Source organism: Meleagris gallopavo, chromosome 10, assembly GCF_000146605.3.
Source record: "Meleagris gallopavo isolate NT-WF06-2002-E0010 breed Aviagen turkey brand Nicholas breeding stock chromosome 10, Turkey_5.1, whole genome shotgun sequence".
Lineage (NCBI taxonomy): Eukaryota > Metazoa > Chordata > Aves > Galliformes > Phasianidae > Meleagris > Meleagris gallopavo.
In genome coordinates, this window is record NC_015020.2 from 9,056,939 (window position 1) to 9,078,214 (window position 21,276).

Here is a 21,276-nt window from a genome sequence, read left to right on the forward strand (position 1 = left end):
TTTTTGAGTGCGAGTGTTGCTTGCTTGTTGTTTCACTCTGTAGAGTAGAGAGGGACCCAACTTTATAAGTGTCAATTGTGATAATTTCTGAAGGACCCACTTCTATCTCCAGTCAGTGACTGCTAAAAAAGGAGTGAGTAACAAAAAGCTATTTTCTTCTGCTAGTATATTAGGCATTGATTTAAGTCTATATATGCCTTACTGAATATAGAGTCTGGAGGATTTAAGAGTTGGAAGATATGGTATGTATAAATCAAGAGGTGTGATCCATCTAGCAGCCTTGTTTTTGTGCGATCAGTTTCAAGACATAATGGTTCTTGCAGATGACTCCTCTAAAATAATAAAATTCAAGATGTTAAATTAATACAGAGAAATTGCCACTGTCAAAGAGTTAACAACTATAATATATTCTATAAAAATAAGTTCCTTTTTTTTTAATACAAACTGTACATTTGTTTAGACAGGAAGAAACTTGAGATGACTGCATCAGCCTGCCTATGGCAGAGTAGTTGTATACATCATCTTGTTTGTAATTATTCATGATACAAACTTCCAAATGTTACGTACAGTAAAAGTTAATCCCATTTTGAAAGCATCTATGGGATCTTGAAAGACCTGTGAATAGAATTATAGAATCATAGAGGCTGGAACAAACCCCTGGAGATCATCTAGTCCACCTATTAGATCTGTCTAAGCAGATTGCACAGGAAAGTGTCCAGACAGGTTTTGAATATCTCCAAAGATGGAGACTGTCACCTTCAAAGTAAAGTTCTTTCTCATGTTCAGATAGAACATTCTGCGTTCCAGTTTGTGCCCGTTGCCCTTTGTCCTGTCTCTGGACACCGCCAAGAAGAGCTTGACCCCATCCAATTTACTCCTGACTTTAACTATTTGTAAACGTTATAAGATCGCTTCTCAGTCTTCTCCAGACTGAACAGTCCCAGGTCTTTCAGCTTTTCCTCATAATTGTGGTCTTCTGCTGGACTCACTCTCTAGAACTTCCCTGTCTTTCTTGAACTGAAGAGCCAAGAACTGGACAAAGTACTGCAGATGTGGCCTCACCAGGGCAGAGTAGAGGAGGAGGGTAACTTCCCTCAACCTGCTGGCTACGCTCTTTTTAATGCACCCCAGGATACCTTGACCTTTTTGATGTGCGCTGTAATTCCTCCCCAGCTGTAGGATGCTACAGTTGCCCTTGTTGAACTGTAAAAGATTCCTCTCTGCCCAACTCTTCAGCCTGTCCAGGTCTCTCTGAATGACAGCACAGCCTTCTGGTGTGTCAGGCATTCCTCCCAGCTTCATATCACCAGCAAACTTGCTGGGGGAGCACTGTATCCCTTCATCTATAAATAGCTGGGTATTTATTGCATTACTAAACATAATATAGCAGACTAACAAATACAGTAGGCTTCAGATTTGTAGTACTCTCTTAATAACATCACTGGTTCCTATCATGGAAGGTATATTTCAGTTAAGACTTTGATCTTTTTCTAACAGTTGTACTTTTCAAAGAGGTCAGTTGCAATTTGCATTTGCACTGTTGAGCAACTATGCTTATCTGATGACTCTTGTCATTTGGAGATTTCTTTATCTGAATATTATAGCATCATTGAAATGGTTACAGTGTCTTGCAAATTCAGGGTAATTTCCATTGCTATTTAAACCAATTAATTGCCTTGTGTAACAGTTATATTAACTGTTTCAATAAAATGACTGCTAAAAGATAACGCATAAAGGCTCACTGAATCTTAAGTGACAGCATTAAGACCATTTCAATACATCAAAATATCATCTAGTGCCTTTTGCACAACTGTTATTAAATTTTTTAGTCTGCAGCCAGAATTGGCCTTGTTGGGCTGTCACATCCCTATTACCATTTTCTATACAGTGTTTGAAAGTAAGACTGCTGTGGGATGGTCCTGTATGCTGCAGCACATTTTCTTTCACTGAGATCAGGACTATTATGTGGTTTCGTAAGTACTCCCACAACTGTAGGACAAACTGTGTAGAGTCTTAGCCTGAACCTGCAACATTTTAGAAGTGAGTATAATTGTTTTATTATCAGAATGTTAAATTCATATGAACTAAAGTTTAAAAAAAATAAAAATAAATAAAAAATAAACCATTAACTGCCCCCTACACAAAAAGACCAGACTCAAAGTTGTATAATTCAGGTATCCTGTCTGGCAGTCTGCATTTCTGAGTGACTAAATGAGTTATTTCTACTATAAAAATTCAACACAGGTAGAATTATTTCAAGGATGTCCTGGTTTCCCTTCAGGAAGTTTTCATGCCATCCATTAACAAGAGCTCTGGAGGATAGCTGTTCACAACAATGATCTCCTCCACTGAGTTTATGTTTCCAATTGTACTTGCAGCAGTTGATTTTAACTGATACCATTTTTGAGGTGATCACTTTCTATTAAGATGACCAAAAGTCCCAGAGTTTGTACTCCTTCATTCCCTGGTGTCCCTTATGTGTTGTGATCCTGTGCAACTAGTTAACATAAGGTTCTACTTACAAACTTTAACTGGGGAATGAATGCAATTTTTTGCAAGTTTATGCTAAAACTTATAATGAAATTGAACAACTTGTAAAAACACAGTGATCTTTTTCCATTTTCAGCCAGTTTTAACAATTTCCTTAATCTGAGCTTTTTTAAGTGTTCTCTCATGAGGGTGACCTATTTTTACTTACGAACTCTCACTTATTGCAGGATGTTTCTCACTCTGGTGGGAGTGCTGAAGCCTTACACTGCCTACAGCAGTGTAGTTGGCTGGGAGTGGGATGGATTACTCTGCTGTAGTTTGTTATTTAGGTTAGAATACCACATGTTTACTATGAAAATCAGCACTTTGTTCTAAAAAAAGGAGATCTTAATGAATAAACTAAGATAGTAATCACCACCAGGATTTGCTGATGGCATGTTGTATGACCCTTACCCCTCTGGAATCTCAGTGTATTTTTCATTTGTCTAGCATGTGTAAACGTTTTATGACGTTTATCATGTGAAAACCATCAGTTCTGAAGTTTCTAAGTGGTATTGAAATAATTCTTATTTTGTGCTCAATAGCATTTGTAATGTAAAGAACAGATTGACATGAGTTGCATGTTCATATCATGAATTGTTGATAGATAAACTCTTTAACCTAGTTTAGGTTTATGCACGTTGCACTTGAAAATAGCACATGCATTAGTTTGTTTTGCTATCCAGCACTTCAGGCAGTGAAAGAAATTACATGGTGACTTGTCCTGAACAATCTGCCCTAGGTGTCCCTGTCTAAGCGATGGGGTTGGACCAGCTGACCTTCAGATGTCCATTGCAACTTCAACCAATCTGTGATTCACCCTGTTTATGATCTTTCTGATAAAAAGGCTTCTGCACAATTTGCATACTATTGTGTACTGAGTTACATTTGTTAATGTAGTAAATCTGTGGTACTGATATCATAACCTTTCTACTTACCATGACTAGTGAAGGCTTCTCTGGATTACACACCTCTCTGTTCCCCTTGAGAAGCTACAGCAGTTCTAATCTGCATATTATGTAGTAATATATAGCATTTCAGGGTTTCTTACAATTTGAACAGGACTGTGAGTTGCTAAACTCTCTTTTGCTTGAGGTACTGAAATGTTAGTGGTGCCTTTGCGTTGCAGATGTAGTACTTTACTAGGAAGTTGCTACTATGTGGCAACGTTTTTATTGTCAGCTTCTTTTCCTTGGCATGGCATATCTGTTTTATGTTTTTTTCAGAGTACCATTTTTGTTCAACCATCTTATAAAATAAAATCACATAGCTAATTTTTCATGGATTACAGTCCACTATGTGAGATAAAGGCGCAGAAAACAACCACATATTTTTCTACTACTGTCTAATGTTAGTTTGCAATTCAACATTAAATAATACAGTAAATTACAGAAGTTGTAACCAACTACTGCATTACCTTGTGAATAAAAAAATATTCCTTGTAGGCTATAGCTCTTCCCAAGAAAAGATTCTCAAGGTCATATTTGCATCTCAAAAGATGTAGACTGGCTCAGCTGGGACAAAGTTGATCTACCTCTGCTGAAAGATATTTATTGTCAGGTAGAATAGTGCTGATTCATTTCTACAGTCTATAATTGTACAGGTTATTTGAATCAATTATATTGAAATATAACTGATGATGTGACCTTATTTTACAAATTTTATATTAATCACATTCAAAGTAAAATAGAAAAAAAAATTGTAATGACTGACTATATTGAGCTCAAGTTTAGATTACATAATATAACCATCATTGCGAGTTTTCTGTGGAAATAAGAACATGAGAAATTAACATGATATACGTGTACCTTCAAGATGTGCTAATCTAATTGCAAATCTCTTTTTACATAAAGAGGAAGTTAGTTGGGTGGTTGTTTAATGTTCATTCTGGGATTCATTTATTTTTTTTCCCAAATGAGATGATAGAGTTCATAGGGTTCACTTGATTTTTAAAGGGGTACTTCTGAAGCTATCTAGGAAGTGGGGAGTGGGACACTGGCTTTTAATGTCATGTGAAATTTGATACTGATTAGCCTTCAAAAAGTAATTATAATCTAAAAATTAGAAGCTGCAACTTTTTACATCTGTCTTACAAACCTAACAGCTTTCAATTCATTCTTTAATAACAGAATTGAGGAATGGCTTCTTCATTGTTTTGCTGCAGCAAAGTAACATTGGGTGGGAAAAAAAGTGAACTGGAATGTACCCCAACCTGTCCTGTACTCCAAAAGACTTTCCAGTAAGAAAAGAAGTTTTGAAATTGTGATCAAGTTCTTCATCTAGAGTGTCTTGATTCATCCTTGATATTCACTTCTCTGAGGACTTATAATAAGCAAAGCCACTCACAGTAACGTCTCACGAGCACAGGTTCCTTGAGACCAGGTTGATCTGTTGGATTGTTTATTTGCTAAATGAAAAATAGTACAAGTAAAAGGGAGAACTTAATTATTCAGCTTTTAATATAAAACTTTCAAAAACATATTTTTCATGATGGCAGTTGTTTCTTGTTAATGTTTTAAATGTCACAAATTAGGTTTAAAAAAAAAAAAGCACACAACTCCTCAGAAAAGCGTGGAAGATGTAGCTTTTCTGTTTAACTTAGCATTTGTGAGAGACAACAAACATAAAAGATAGAGATGTCTTTCTGATAGAATCTGCCATTCATAGTCAGCAATTAAAAATGCTGTATCATTTGGATGTAACCTTTCCACATCCTGTCTGGATGTGCTCTCTAATCTTAAAATAGTATAGTCATTTGGTGTAGTCGGTCAGAGGATAATGTTAAACTCTAAATCAGTTTCCTCTCTAATCTTTCTAAACCTTTAATGCCTTCTTTCAGACATAATTGCGGTTTTGTCAGCCATTCAATGTTAGAATTTTCAGCAACAGGATGGACCATTTCTTTTAACACATTTTTGCTTATATGCATATAAGAACCCTTACTTTTCCAGTCTAAGTGGATTATATCCAATGAGAAAGTAAATGACATATGTCGTGACCTTATTAGATTTGCTTGCAATTGCTAATATGAGTTGCACATTTCTTAGCACCATTTCATTACCAGCTTTCATCTTTAAGAGCTTTAATTATTTAGTAATAGTGGTACATTAGATTAATTAGTTAAGCCTTATTACATGCCTTTGTGAAAGACACAAAACATATTTAATCTTCGTTGCGGAGAAAAAAAATCACAGAAAATTTAACACTCATCTTGTGAAGTATGTGCGATAAACTCCGATGTGGATATTTCAGATAAGTGACCTAATGAAGGTTGAATATGTGAAATATAAATTGTCTGTCTGATTTAACTAAAGTTAAGGCTGTTCTCAATGATTTACTCACAGCTGCGTGATGATCCAGATCATTTAATTCTCAGTCTGTTCTTTAATGATACAGCATGCTTCATTCTTATGTGAAAAATATGTCTTTCATTACCATTTAGACCTTTCTGCCATGTGTTAGTATCATGCTAGCAGAAAATACAAACGTAATTCATATTGATAGAAGAAAATCTAGCAATGGAAATGGAAGGAATGAAAGATGGAAAATCCAGTTTATCAGTCCAAAGGTTAAAATAGGACATAAATATTTAAATAAAAGTGAGGATTCCCTTTCAATTCCAATAGTTACATAAGTGAAAAAAGAGTGAGCCAGATGGGATAAGAAGAATCAAGTTTCTGCAGTCCTTCTGGGTAAAAATACAGGTAAATTTTACTGAAGCTGTTCCAGTAAATCCATGTTAAAATAAAGTCTCTCTCATGAAGCTAATGAAAAAATCTAAATTTTTCACTACAATTAATAATAATAAAGAAAAAACTCTCCTTGAAATCAAACTGCTCTTTATTTTTTCTGAAATTTTTTTTCAGGGTAAGGAGAAGGCTTTGAAAGCAGAAAAACAGTACCATGGCGTATGGGGCTGCTGAATCATGGCCTGAACCTCTGATTGATCACCTGAGGCGAGCAATGAGTCAGCCATGGGAGCACAGGTGAAAGCAAATCACCTGTGCTGCAGGAAGGGATGGAGCCCTTCCTCTTCCACTCATCTTGTGAAGTATGTGTGATAAACTCCGATGTGTGACTGCCAGTGGGGAAGGATCTCTTCTGGAGATCCACTCCACTGGAGTTTCTTACGTGAGCCCAGGATAGGGTGAGTGTCTTTTTCTGCTCTAGTATAATAATTATATAAGCCAAGCTCTCAAATATATTATATCATCTGTATATTCATTGATTGTATGCATGGCCATCAAGAATTCTGATAATGCTAGTCAGAGAGTATCTAATGGCAATTAACGTAGGCAAATATTCTTGTAGTTATTTAATGTATTTTTAGTCTACTTACATTCTGTGAGGAGATGAAGCAACTTAAGATGTCTTTTGCAATTAGCATTGAATTCTTGAAGGGGGCTCAGCTATTCCAGGTAAAGAAGCGTCTGATGCTAGAGAAAAAAATTCCTTCTTTTGTAAAAGAGAGGGATTACAAATGATCTTGAAACTGCAGCAGAGGGCATAGCTGATATTAAATATGTTTTTCTGTAGTAGAAACTGAGGGCACCTGTAATCTGTTATTTTGCCTCACTTACAGGAGAAATTCATTTACTGCGTCTTGAGATACTTTTCAATAATACACAATGAATGAAGTAGAAGAAGGTTTACAATACGGTGTGCATCAGCATGTAAACCTTTTCTATTAAACACTAGTGGCATGAATTGTCCCTTTGCTTTTTTTTTTTTTTGGTAGATAAATCTAGATTAATTAAAGTAATTCTAAATATTCTAAATATTTGATCATCTTTAATGTGCTCATACAGACAAAACTTTGTAGTAGTCCCAGACATAATTCCTAAATGAGTTCTTCATATTAATCATTAATTTATGTAGAAAAAGATGCGTGACTGTCTGCTGCTCAACACAAGCTTTATCAAACCTCTGATTTTTTTATGTATAATAAAATAAAGTAGACTCAACTATGTAGATAAAAACATTAATAACGTTAAGTTATAATTCCTGAAGTTAAATGAAAGTCAGCCTTTTTTTATGCAGAAAAATAAGATACTTTTTTTCTGAGATTATGAGTATCTCTCATTATTATTGAATTAAGTGGCCAGAGAGCACACCTTCTGAAATGACAGAAGAATATAGAGGGTAACTGTCCTCCTCTGTAGTGATACACTGGACCTCATCAAAATCATCTTGAATTTACTTCTGACACCTAAATTGTAACTGATGAAGCATTCTTTTTGGAATAACTATAAATGCTCTTCAGACCACAGGTGCTACATTGATAACTGAGATTTCTCTTTGATAGGCTTTGTCACAGTGTGGTGTGCTGTGGGACAAATCTCTTCTAACCTGTAGAAAGCGACCTTTGTTATCTTGCTTTTTAATGGAATTTGTGTCTGATGCAGCTGGAAGGGCTAAACATCTTTAACATTTAATTCAGCTAGGAGAACTAGCAGTGGAAATGGCCTCACATAAATAGTTGTTTATATTTCCTCCCAAATGTCTCTGGGGACCTGTGCTATATGAATCTCACTTAGCTTAGAATGTTATGAATCTATTTTTCAGGATTGATTTTTGAGTAAAATGGGGATCAAAGCAAGTATCACCATATTATAAAATAGTTATCTTTCCATAGTGATTTGCATGAAAATATCTATTACATTAAAGAATAATTTGTGAAAAGAAATGGCTAATTTTGTCCTTATGCTACAAACCAGTGACAGAAAACAATTTGGGGAGCACATGCTTTCATTAACTTCTGAGTATAAATTCCCCCCAACTTGAAAGAAGAATCTAGTCAGGAGGCATGGCAATTAAAATGGTTAGGCCTAAATGTCAGAACTCTAGAAATATCTGCCCTTCAAAACGAAGTGGGTGAATTAATTTCCACTATTTTTCACTTCTAATTCTGCCTCAATAAACAGGAGTGCTTTTTTTTTCCCTTTCAGTAGCACACCCACACATCTTCTGTTCTTACATTCTCTTGATGCCAAATTAAGGAGATGCTCAGTTTTTGCACCTATAATACCTTTGTTCTTCAGGATGCAATGCGCGAGTTAACCATGTGCATCCTGCAGGAGAATCTACAAGATGAATAGTAATGTGATAAATAAGAGTTTGAGATCACAAACTGACACATTAATTCACTATGAAATTAGACTAAGTAAAATGGTGTATAGCAAAGTAAGCATCATATATCTTGTAAGCAGAATGAAGAATTAAATATTCATTTGCCAGGAAGTGTAAAACCGAGCTTTGCTTTTCTACATGTCTGAAATGGAAATGTAATTGCAGCCTTTTTGTCCATCCTCATTATCCTCTAAAGGCACAAGTCCAAGACAGTACTTGGCTTTGCTAAGTCATAAGCTAGATAACTGCACAGTCTAGTGGCCCTCTGGCACTTGCTAAACATTCAAATATAAGAATATTGTGTCTTAATTTGAATACTGTTCTCCATAAGCTGTCAAAACGAAGTAAAAATAAAACCAAGATCAACAGTTGCTGAGAAGTTATAGGAGCAATCCAATATTAGCTACTTGTTAGAAGTAATGGAGCAATAACTGCCTAAAGCATTCTTTTTGGAAGAATGTAGGGCCATATGCATCTCAAACCCATTAACTGTTATGAGCAACAGTAACTTCTTTACAGTTTATTATGAGAACTATCTCAAACATTAGTTTGCAAAATTAGTGAATGCAAATGTTTCAAAATTGGGACTTCTACGGCTAATTAACACACTTATTCATTACTTACTGCAAAGATTAAATTTGTGGATGTTAGCTTAGAGTGTAGGTAGCAGTTCTTTAGCTGATGCTTTAACTCTTAGGATATATAATTTATTATATGGGTCAAATGTCATTGTTTTAGCTTTCTGATTAGAATGCAAGAACATAGAATCTATTTCTGTTCATTTAAAATTGCATTTATTTATTTATGCTTGATACACCAGACTGCAAAGGACTTCAAGTTTACAACTAAAGCAGTGGATTCTGAGGGAGGAGTAATCTGTGTAGGTCTTCCTTGATACCTGAAGTTGTTACAGACAAATTTTTGAATGATAATTTTCAGTTTATGGGTATAGAAACAATGTGTTGAACTAAGAGATGATTGAGAAGGCAAGAAAAGGAACATGAATGATAACCTTTAAGATAACTGGTCAAAACTAAGAGGCATGTTCTCACAGAAGTTAAAGACAGTTGGTTAAATTCATGGAAAGATGTCTATGTCCGTATGTCTGATCCTCCTTCTGGATGTTGCTCTTCAATTGCAGTCAAACTTTGCAAAGCATGATTTCTTGAAGACTGAGAAAAAGGTATATTTTCTGTCATTATTGAAGCAGTGATAAAATATCTTGAGCTGATTTTCTTACAAGTTAATCTTGAGAAGTGCTGCACGTTCCTAACCCTAGCACCTTACTGTGCTTCTTTCATTTAAGGGCTTTTGGCCTTCTAAAGAGATTCATCATTTTCTCTCTTTATAAAAAGAAATAAGCACACAGAGAAAACTTCAAACAAAATTTTTCAAGAAATGGATTCCTATTTGACATGATCTGCATCAAAGAATCTCATTAGATGGCTCAAAAAAAGATGGAACCATCGTTAACCTTCCACTGCACAGACTAAGTGATCAACTAGTTGCAGGATTTTAAATGTTTTACTTAATCACAGCTCATAATGAATGCTTAATGATGGAAGAGGGAAAGGAAGAGACTTTCATATGCTTTACGTTTCCTCTTTGAATTAGTTTCAACCGAGCTTTTCTAAACAACCCTCAGATTAGGTTTCTATTAATTCCTAATTAATATTTTCTACATGATGCTGTACCTACAAAATCTGATGTCTTCTTTCTAATACCCAGGAACTGTTATATTTAATCACAGTTGATTTACAATCTTGAGTTCAGTAGCGTATTCAAGATCTAAAATTTGCTTTTGTAGAAGGTGCTATATAAGTGCAAAATATTATTGTGAAATAAATATAAGATACAAACTGGTACTAAGTGTACAAAGTATACCCAAAGTACTCTTTGGTTATATAGTATGATTGATTTTTAATGGATTTTTACTTGAAGGTTATCAAAGATTATTATGTATGTTACTGCAAAATCTAGAGACTGATAAGTCTCTTTAATCATCACTGCATGCTAAGTTTAACAAAATGAACATTTACTTCTTATCAATTTTAGGTCTCTACAACTGTAACTGTCCACTAAGATGTTTTTTCCCCGTTCTCAGCAAGTTCAGATGTATATAGAGCAGGGAGAGATGCTCTGTTGCATAAATCTCCTGTGCAGTGACAGATTTCATGGATCCTTTTCCACAGTTTCTTATGTAGTCTCTGTATGCAGAAAGGAATTTGCTTAGATTAGTCTTATTATTTGCTATTAGTATTAGAGCTAAATAAATAAAGGTAGGCTCTACCTAGACATTAGTTCTTGGCCCTAATTTACAAGACTGAGAATAAGGTTTCAATATGACAAACAGCTTTTTAACTGCTAGTGAACAATACTTTTTTTGCATTTTAGTGTCCTTTGCCTAGAATGCTAATTATTACATTTTTTTACTTAAAAAATAATACTGTCACTTGAGAATCACAGTTGAGAGTATCTTCTGATATCGTATGTCACTTGAAGCTCATTAAATGGAAATATATATCTGTTGAGAGTATCCACCAGAAATACTTTCATGGAAACATAGCTACAAAATCTATACCCAAAGTAATAACATTAATCGTGGGAATTTTGCTTGGTTGAGTCTGTTCATGCAAACAAAATCAATTCCAAATAATAATGAAAATATGAAAGTTTTCTATTTAAACTGTGTACGGCATGGAGGTAAAGCAGGTCATTTGCAAAATCAAATCACAAGCAACAAATTTGAGCAAATAAAAGTGTTGCTGGCTGTAACTCAGACAGAATTGATGCTAAATCTGTGACCTTTGAAGTCCACAATTACTTACTGGAACCTGAGTTTTCACCTCTAAATTTCTTTACTGAGCTTACTTAAGAACTTATATCAATCCTTCAGCTAAAGGTCATAGTGTTGTGCCATGTTATCTGGATTTTTATTATTTCCTCATAAACTATGACATTTATAAAATGTCAGCATCTAAGGAAACGAGGCCTATATGAATGTGGAAGAAGGATAAAATCTGTTTACTTTGGCAATTCCATCATTGTGGTTCAGAGTTTTCAGAGTTATAAATGTTATCACAATGAATAATGCAGTGTTTTGTATTGCTTACAGGTATTAGTAATTGTTTTTCTGGATAGGCATGCATGTTAGTAAACTTAGAAATAAAAGCTAAGACATATCATGCTTTATTTAGACAGATTTTGTCGTGTCCATGGATAACAGAAAGGTCTCTCTTGTCAGAGGTAAGAATAAATTTGGTTTGTCCATTTTCCTTTTTCTTGTGCAACCTTTACGCAAGCAGATAGTGACAAGGGGGAACAATATAAGAATAAAAGAAGAGAAATTTAGCTTAGATGTTAGGAGGAAGTTCTTTACTTGGAGGGTTGCAAGGCACTGGCGCAGACTGCCCAGAGAGCTGTGGCTGCTCCATACCTGGAGGTGCCCAAGGCCATGTTGGATGGTGTTCTGGACAGCCTGATTTGGTGGGAGGTAGCCAGACACAGGAGGGGGTTGGAACTAGGTGGTCATTAAGTTCTCTTCCAACATCAAGCTACTCTGTGATAATACTAACCTAGGGTGACACATACTCGGGGAACTCAATTTTGGAACAGAGTTCAGAGAAAAGTAGATCTGATGTTTCCAGCTCTCAAACCAGGCTTCAGCAATGCACCTCTCCTTTTTCCAAATTCTAACCAAAGCTGTACCAGCTGTAGCCCCTCTCAGTTCTTAGCATCCCTTGTAGTATTTAGAATTATGAATGTTCTTTGTGCTCCTGTCCTTTTTTATGTCTTGAGCTCCTGTTCTTTCTTTTTGCATTACTTAGAGGTGGTCAGCACACAAAGGGCTAGAAACAAGCATGTGGGTAGATCTGTGTTAGGAAAAAAAAAAAAAAAAATTAGTTAGTAATTTAACCACAGTTTTTTTAGCTCAAGCTTTTTCAAAGGATAACGTAAATAACAAGAGCTGAATCACTTACCCATGTGTATGATATGTTCATGCAAGAAAACCAACTCTTCTCCTGTGCTTTTCCTGATTTCCTGATCAAAACCAAATTCAAATGAACAGTCAAACTTCACAACTTTTTCATTCTCCATTAAAATTAAACCCACTTTCTATACATAGTAGCTAGTGCTTCGGTTACATTGAGACAAAGGAACATTTGCATGGACATTCTTGTTTGTTTAAATAGTTTTGGGCATTTCTTGTGTTATATGCAATTAAAGAAAGTGTCTCTGATATTAAATAAAAGATGACATTTAATCACTTTAGGCCATTTATCAATTTATTCCTGTTTATTGCTGTGACTTTCTATTAAAGTAAAAATAATAAGCATATCAAATAGCAATGTATTGTACATTGCAAACAATTTTACATCACAATGTAAAACATGTTGAACATATTGAGAGAAAGAAAGGAGTGTGGGTCAGGGCTGGAAAAGTCTGGGATCCACCTCAAAAAATGTCTGACATTTAAGGTATATTTGTTGACACTTGGACTTGTTCTCATGACTTGCTTTGTCAGTGGAGAGAAAATGAGACAGTGATTTATCCTTTTTCTAAAACTAATATCTAAACTCGGTATTTTTCTTTTTTTTTTTTTTGTCTACATCTGATAGTTCAAATTTTCTACTCTCAAAAAACAAATGAGAAGTGGATCCAGGTGTGTAGTTACTATAATCACAAGGAACAGAGAACAATACGTTCAGTATCTGCTACCAGTGAAAGGAAGCTAAGTATCTTCCAGGAAACATTCCCATTTTCTTCACACCTTGCTAATTCAACAGATCTGTGGTTGCAATTTAGTGGTACTTAAATTACATTTTATGGCTTTCATCACTTTTAATTTTTATTCTAGGAAGTGAGATTCTGATCTCAATGTCATCGGTGTAAAATCCATTGTAGTTAATGAGTTACACAAGTAAGGAAATGGTCTATGAGCAGTCAGTACTAGTGATTAAGAGCGGAGCTTAATATCCATCTACAGTAGCTCTGCTACAGTGTCATTGTAATGAGATATTGAGGAAAGTAAGGATTTTTCTTTCATGCTTATAAGGCTGGTGCAGTTATACCTAAAGAAATAAAGAAGTTAATCCATCTTCAGAGAGGTTCTCTACATTGGAACGTTTACTGTTGCTGAAATACCACTGTTTCAAAGACGGTATGGGGAGTGTACATATTCAGTAGAGGAAAAGATTCTCCCAGTGTATGTGTCTGTTCAGTTGATGTATACTGAATATATAAGTGTTTTACACTTGCTTTTTCTCTTATTGTCTCAGACTGACAGTATATGTATCATTCTGCATTTTTCCCTGAAGAAATAGGATATTTTGCTGTTTTAACACAGAGAGCATACTGGTATGTTTGAGTAGTTTTCCTTGTTTACCAGTAAATGCAGTAGATGTTTTACTTGCTGCAGTTTTGCCACACTGTATCCATTAGTTGATTAGACAAGTTCACCTTCAGAGGAAACAAGTCCTGTGAAGATGTACTTTATTTTTAGAAGGAGCATTGTTTTATAGCTATTTCCTTACATTAGTAGGTGTGAATAGGAGAGAAAATAACTCATTATTTTCAATACAATAATAGAGTTTAGAAACATTTTTCATAACAGAAGAATTGGTCTTTAGATATGGTAGGTTTATTTCAGTATGTAATCATTCAGACTTTTTGATCAGTAAATGTTGAGTTTACAGATCCTCTACAGTAAATGCATGACATTTGGACACTGGATAAAGTGTTGGTTTTGTGTTTGCAATTAATCACATAAATCCAGTACAGCTGTTTCTGCTTTTTGTTTTAGAGGTTCTCAAACTGGAAAACAATCCAACATTCAGAAAGTTACTTTGTAGGAAAAGGAAAAAAAAAAAAAAGAGGACATGCTTAATGTGCTGGTTATATCAGGAATCTGGACATTTTCTTGAGTACAGTTAGTTTATTTATATCATCAATTTTAAAGATTCTTGATTTGATTCCATTAGATTGCACTAAAAAGGTTGGCTCATTGAGGATCAGCCCTTGTCAAATGTCTTTTGAGATGGTTCTGATGATTTTTTTTGTCAAAGCAGTATCAGCTCAAGTTTATCTGGGAAGGCAGTTGCTTGAGATCTGGGGGTCCTGTATTCTGACTTGGCTGTGGGACATCTGGCCCCTGATTTCAGTTATTTGGCTATCACTCAGAAGGAATCCGGTTAAGCCTTAATTTCAAACTTTTCTTCCTTCTAAGTAGCACATTCTTCTAGAAATCTTGGACTGTTCGTCTCATGGCCTTGCAACTGAACATTGCAATATTGTTAAAGCAGTTCTTATGGGACATGCTTACTGCTGGGGTCAGACTCACACTATCCTTCCCTTCATCCTTTCTTTTTGGTTGTGGCATTTTTGTTTACACTACAGGACACACCAATACCTGTGCACAACTGCCCCTAAAAAAAATACATCCTCAAATCATTGCTAACAACATCATAAGCTATTCCCTGTTTATGGAATTCCATGTGGCAAATTTGAATGGGTTTTGGTGAAAACTATGTGGTTGCTGTCGAAGCATTATGCAAGCATCATCTGCTGCTAGTGCTTTTCTTTGCTCTGTTCTATCTGACTGCCTAAGTTAGGAGTCAGCGAGTGTTCTATTCAAAGTGAGAATGGAAAAAAATTGCTTATAAGGTCTTTGTGTACTGTTGTTCCAAGACACAAAGAAGGAGGGCTGCACTGAAGGGTGAATGGTTTAGCAAAGAATGCGGTGTCATTGCTGGAGATGAGGAACTAATGTAGGAGTGTCCTTATGCAGGTCCTGTGCATCCCCTGGGCACCTCTCCCAGCTGCTCTCCACTCTTCTGTGAGGAAAGCCGACCAGCCAAAGAGGAGAATGGCACCTTGGCATACTGGTAATTGATGTATATGAAGCAAGAATCAGATCTTTGTTATTCTAACAGACATTCAGAAAGATCTATAACAAGAAAAGGGCAGAATTTCTTGTTCCCATTGTGGGATGTTTCTAGTGACAAGATGAAGCAGGTCCCCATGGACTTGAAACAGCACCTCGGAAATTAATAGAAACATTTTAATTGCTCTCAGAACTGCCAGGTGCCTAGCAAAGCATAACGAGGGGCACTGATGTAACATATCTTTTTCTACATATTACTGCATACTTCTACACTATTCTTTCTACCTACAACTTTTCTACCTAGTATTTCTTCCATTTACACATTAGATTTTTAAAAATTGGAACATTAATGAATAATTATGTATAGTGAAAATAATGATTCTTTCACAACTTTTTTATATTCTAAATATTTTATATGAATATGTCAGATAAGTAAGATTTAAATAATGCTTTATTCATGTATTTCAATATGTAAATGTGTGTGTGTTGCTCTGAAAGTAATACCTCCTATTTATTTCTCTGGAAATGATAATAGATAAAGAGTACAATGACATTATTTGATAGACAAAATTTGCAGCTACAAAATGCTATTTTTCAACACTGTCACTGCCAGTAGCTGTGCATTTTTGCCAGCAATGAACAAGAGCCTGCCTGCTGTGCTCATAAACATCTTCACCGGCAGAGGTGACCCACTGTCACAGTCACCACTGCTGAAATGCACCACTCACTGTGCTCACAGCCACTGTTTGGTCTCCAGAAACGTTCAACAAATATCAGTGGGTGCCATTGTTTCCACGTGGAGGAATCCAATGACACACCTTTGCTTCATATGCATTTCTATGTCAGGCGCCATTCTGTCTGACTGCCCCTCTGCTGCCATCTGTCACACAGCAGCAACATGCACGGGAATACTGGTGGTAAGATTCTGATGGTAAGAGCGTCTACTGTCATAATGCCAACACCCACCTCTGACATCATGGCCAAATATAATAAAATAGGCATCACTTTTAGAGTGGTTCTCATTTATATCTATACATATACATATATACGTGTGTGTGTGTGTATATATATGCATGCATGTTTTGTATTCTTTTTCCTGAATTAATCTAAATCCCATTAGGACATTAATTGGAACGTAAAATGATCTTTCCTACTCAAGTTTTCACATACCTAGGTCACAGTTCTCAGCGCTATTTAATGTAAGGCTGCTCAATGCATCTTATTTGTTTTGAAAGCATTCGATATGGAGCTTTCGAAGTTAATGTCTGCATGTGAAACTTCAAGTAGCTATGATTTAAAAATTAGAGATAATATCTTTAGCACTCTTATTATGGATTATTAAAGCTGGTTTAATTGTATATTTGTATTACTGCCTTGTGATTCTAAACAAATAACAGCAAAATCCTGAGAGTTGTCTTGTAAACATTTTAAATAAATTGACTTCGTCTCTATGTTCCTTTGCATACTCTGTCAATATTGTGGCCAGTGAATTTATGAAAATAATGCACCACACTGAAAGCAGATTTTTAATTGAATATTACCATATTGCTCCAGAAACCTGGTTCTAAGAGTGACATAACTGTGCAAATTGAGTGGCACATCTGGACTGCCTGAATTTTGACCATCTGAATTTGAGTAATTACAAAAACTATACAGAAAGGAATTATTAGTTGAAAATATTTGATAAGCATCTTCACCAAATATTTCAGCTAAACTTGTTTTCAAACAGCCTATGAACAAAATAGAAGCAGAATATTTTTGTTGGCTACGATTAGAATTTCCCAAAACAAGAAATAAATTGCATTGTCACAACATATTTAGGTAAGGCTTCTCAGAATGATGCTTTTGACATAAGCACTAGCAAATGTTGAAACAGAATTTGAAGGTGTAATTAAATATTTGAGATGTTCTTGACTTTTCAGCAAATGTTTTTGTTTGTGTGGTATGCATATGATTTATTTTCATAACTAGCATAGTGGTCTTTTTACCTCTAATAATCACAATTATTTAAATAGATTTCATGTCATTTGGACGTCCACCTTAAATAAGCAGTTACTACAGTGAAACCTTCATGGCCTGACGAAGAAAGGAATGAATTAATTCTCAGTTCCGCACCTCCCGTGCAGCAGTGCAGCCCCTTCAATATGTGTGAAAGAAGTCAGCATACCTGCCATCTGTCAGCACCTTTTCATCTGTGTCCCGCTCTTGCCCATGCTGCTTCATCTGTGAGCTGAATACTCATCAACACCCTCCTCCAGCGTTATGTGACTACATCCTGCTGCAGCAGCAGGAGCTTTTTCAGATGTTCATCCAGTTTTTTAAAAAATGCCGATAATTTTGAACAAATCCCATATTTTGTTACGTTCCACTTGAATTAATCCACTTCTCCTTTGACTTTGTTTGAAATTGCTGAGATATGATAAAATACAGAAAATCATCTCATTTAAGTACAATACTGTAGAAAGGCCTGAAAAGTTAGATTGAAGAAATATAAATGAAATGTTCTGAAGTATAAGATATTTAATGGACAGAACAACTTTATCAAAGTAAGGGATAAGCACCGTAAAGTGGGAGCAATGAAGAATTAATGTGGAGTCATCTGCACGACTTAGTTCAATTATCACAACCTGTGGAATAAATTCATACCGCAGTAGAAAAATCTCAGAAATTAGTGGGAACTGTGACTTTGTGAGTTGAAGATAATGAATTAACCAGAGGGAAAAAATACATTACTTTCTTTACTAAAGAAAAAAGCAACAAGTGTAGTACACTTGTCATAAGGTAATGGTTTGCTTTAAGAGATTGTGAATTACCTTTTGTAAATTGTACGCTCTAAGAATAATAGGAAAACAGGGCAGAATGAGACCTTCAGTGATCATCAGTGTAATAATTCCGTGATCTGAAGCAGTTTGTCTTTGCTGGCAGAAATTTGGCTGCTTTGTTGTTAAAGTTCTTCAAAACATTAGGAATATTCTCTATTTGATTTTCAGTCAGCCAAGGTGCAATCATTCATATACTCTTAAATCCGCCTACCTGCTTGCCTCTTGTGTTCCAGAGCAGAACTTGAATCATGCTGTCTACTTTACATCCATGCATTACCATTACCACAAGATCAGAAGAGATGCAGAAGCCACCAGTCCAAGCCAAGGTAGTTATGAATTTGTGTCCCCTTTTTCTTGTCTCTCCTGCCACAGTATTTCAAATATCAGTGTGACTTTGTCTCTTTTTTATTTCAAAACTTCTCTAGTAGTGTTTCTTGGGAATGCGTAAATCTTTTTTGACACCATTTTATAGCTGTAAGCCCGTGCTGGCTTCCTGAACATTTAAACCTCTAAAAACAAATAAGATCCTAACACCAGCCACTGTTTCAACAGCAAGGGAAGAGTAAACAGCTGGGGTGAAAGTTCCAAATGCACGTTGCACTTGTTTTAGGACCTGTTATCCTTCTGTCCTTAGATGTTCAGAAAAGGATGTCTTTGATATATAGCACTGATAAGAGGCTTATTCCGTTAAGCTGTAGCGATTCTAGCTTTCATGCATCATTTGACAGAGAAAATGAGAATTTGCAGAAGTAATAGCTAATGTAAAGAGTATTAGGTTGCAGTGCAATTCGACAGGTAGAAAATAAAGTTCATGTATTATGTTATAGATGGGCTTGCATATCTTATTGCATGTGCACAAAAGAGAACTTCTTGGTTTGCTATTTCCATATCAAACAAAAAAAATAAAATGCTAGGACCATTGTTTCTGGAGTGGGCTTTATCCTCCGTATCTCCTAACAGAGGACAGGATTTCAGTTTCAGATGAACTTTCTTACACATAAAGGTAAACTGAAGTTGGAAAAAGAAAAAGAAAGCTCTAAGCAGAAGTGTGAGAAAAATAAAATAATAGTTGACTCAAATAATGATTTTACTAGCTCCATGTCCTACATAACATCTTCAGATATACAGGCACCACCTTAATGCTTAAATAATTCTTGTGTGACTTTTTTTTTTTCTGAACTATTTCAGGCATTTGTCAAACTATTCTCACCCTGCTTCCTGAAGTTCACTTTGAAAGAGTATTTCTTCACCATTCACTTCTACTTACAAGAGGATGAAGGAGAAAGTATTGTGAATTTTAAGGAAGTGCATGCCACTGCAGTTTAATTAATACCTTTGGTATCTGAGAAGAGTGGTAGAAAAGAGTAAAAAAGTAGTTACATGATTCGTTGCACAGTGAGTTGTGAAAGTGACTTACAGTGACAAAATCTATTGCAATCTATTAAAATATCCAAGCATTTTGGACACATCATGAGCAGTGAGGTGATAGCTATTTCATTCCTGCAGCACTTTAATGCCTCCATAACTTGATGGCACTTGTAAGCAATAATCCGAATTGCCTATCAGATGATCCATTTACTATTATTTACAAAAGAGTGAATGAATAACTTAGAATGTCACCATTTTTGTATGGAAATAAAGTGAGTTTGGCAACTTCTATAATGAAGGAAAGTACAAGCAGTATTTTAAATTGTTCTCTTCACATAGCTGTGCGTAAGGAGTTGGTTTCATGTAGCCATTTGATTAGCTCCCGCATTTCAGAAGCAAAGCATAAAGAAACAAAAGGCCCAAATTTGCATTCTTTCAGACTGTGGCTTTAGAGGAAATTTAGCTTAGCAGAATGTCACAATTAGGCTACAGTTATTTTTACTAGTGCTGGCAGTTTCTTGGAAACCTTAGCCAAAAATATTTTTGCAATTGCACCAATAAACATCTAAAACATTTTAAATTTCTTTGAAATTGATTTTACTTTACATTGTTTTTTCCACAAGGCTGTTTGGGAGGGGGTAAGATTGCTAATACAAAAGTAGTGTTTAAATAGGTGATAGAATAAAATGAAAATTTTAATCTTTTACTCTACAGCATTATAAATAGCTGAGGTTTTTTTTGTGTGTGTGTTATTGTAGTGGAGCATTTTAACTGATCTGTTTTAGAGAATAATTGATGTTCATGGCCAACTCAGCTGGTAGAAAACTGACAGTTTTCTGGTAAAGACCAAACTGGAACAACCAGCTGGTTTTATGAGGAATGATCATGCCTTTTATGACTACTTCTTGACATGAACTTGCTACTGGCCAGTGACACAAGGGAAAATGTTCACGCTCCATTACAGTACTTTCCCATTATTAACAGTGATATTAGACTACCATCTAGAGGCCTAGCTAACATTATGTTATTCGAAAGGAATGCCTGCTAGACCAATAGAAATGTTACCAGCTTTGCTTTGAACTACAATTTTGTATATCCTTCCAGTTCAACTTCTAGGGCACTTCAGCAAAACATTTAAATACAGATGAAAAATGTTTCATGTTTTGTGTATCCTGAACATGAAATGTGATAAATCAAGTTCAAGAATCCAGTCACAGCTGCAACAAGCAAGTGAAAGCCTTGCACAGACTAAAATTAAATGTTAACCTTACGTGTTTCCAATGTAGCTAAGGTACTGTTTTTGCAAACTATCCTGATATGTTTAAGAAAATGCTTTGCATGGATGTGCAAGTGTATGGAGTATAAAAAAGCTATTTAGTGCATGAAGGGGACATCTTTGCATGCAGGGTCAGTGGAGCAAATGTGTCCTGCAAATGGCTCTCATTAGGCTTCTGTTAGAATCAACTGTTCGATTGTTCTAAAATATAATCTCTTCTGATTCCTGTTTTTCAGTTGAATTCCTCATAATCCCATTCCCATGTCATC

At 35.4% G+C, this 21,276-nt stretch overlaps 1 protein-coding gene across 1 annotated transcript in view; it reads right to left on the minus strand.

Moving 5' to 3' along the window:
* The window catches only part of LOC104912376 (potassium channel subfamily T member 2-like), a 19,055-nt gene extending 7,248 nt beyond the window's left edge, over positions 1-11,807 (minus strand). The window contains exon 1 of the mRNA XM_031554963.1: positions 11,772-11,807. Coding sequence (XP_031410823.1) covers positions 11,772-11,807 — 36 coding nt within the window. The remainder of the gene's footprint in view (positions 1-11,771) is intronic.
* Positions 11,808-21,276: the final 9,469 nt, after the last annotated feature.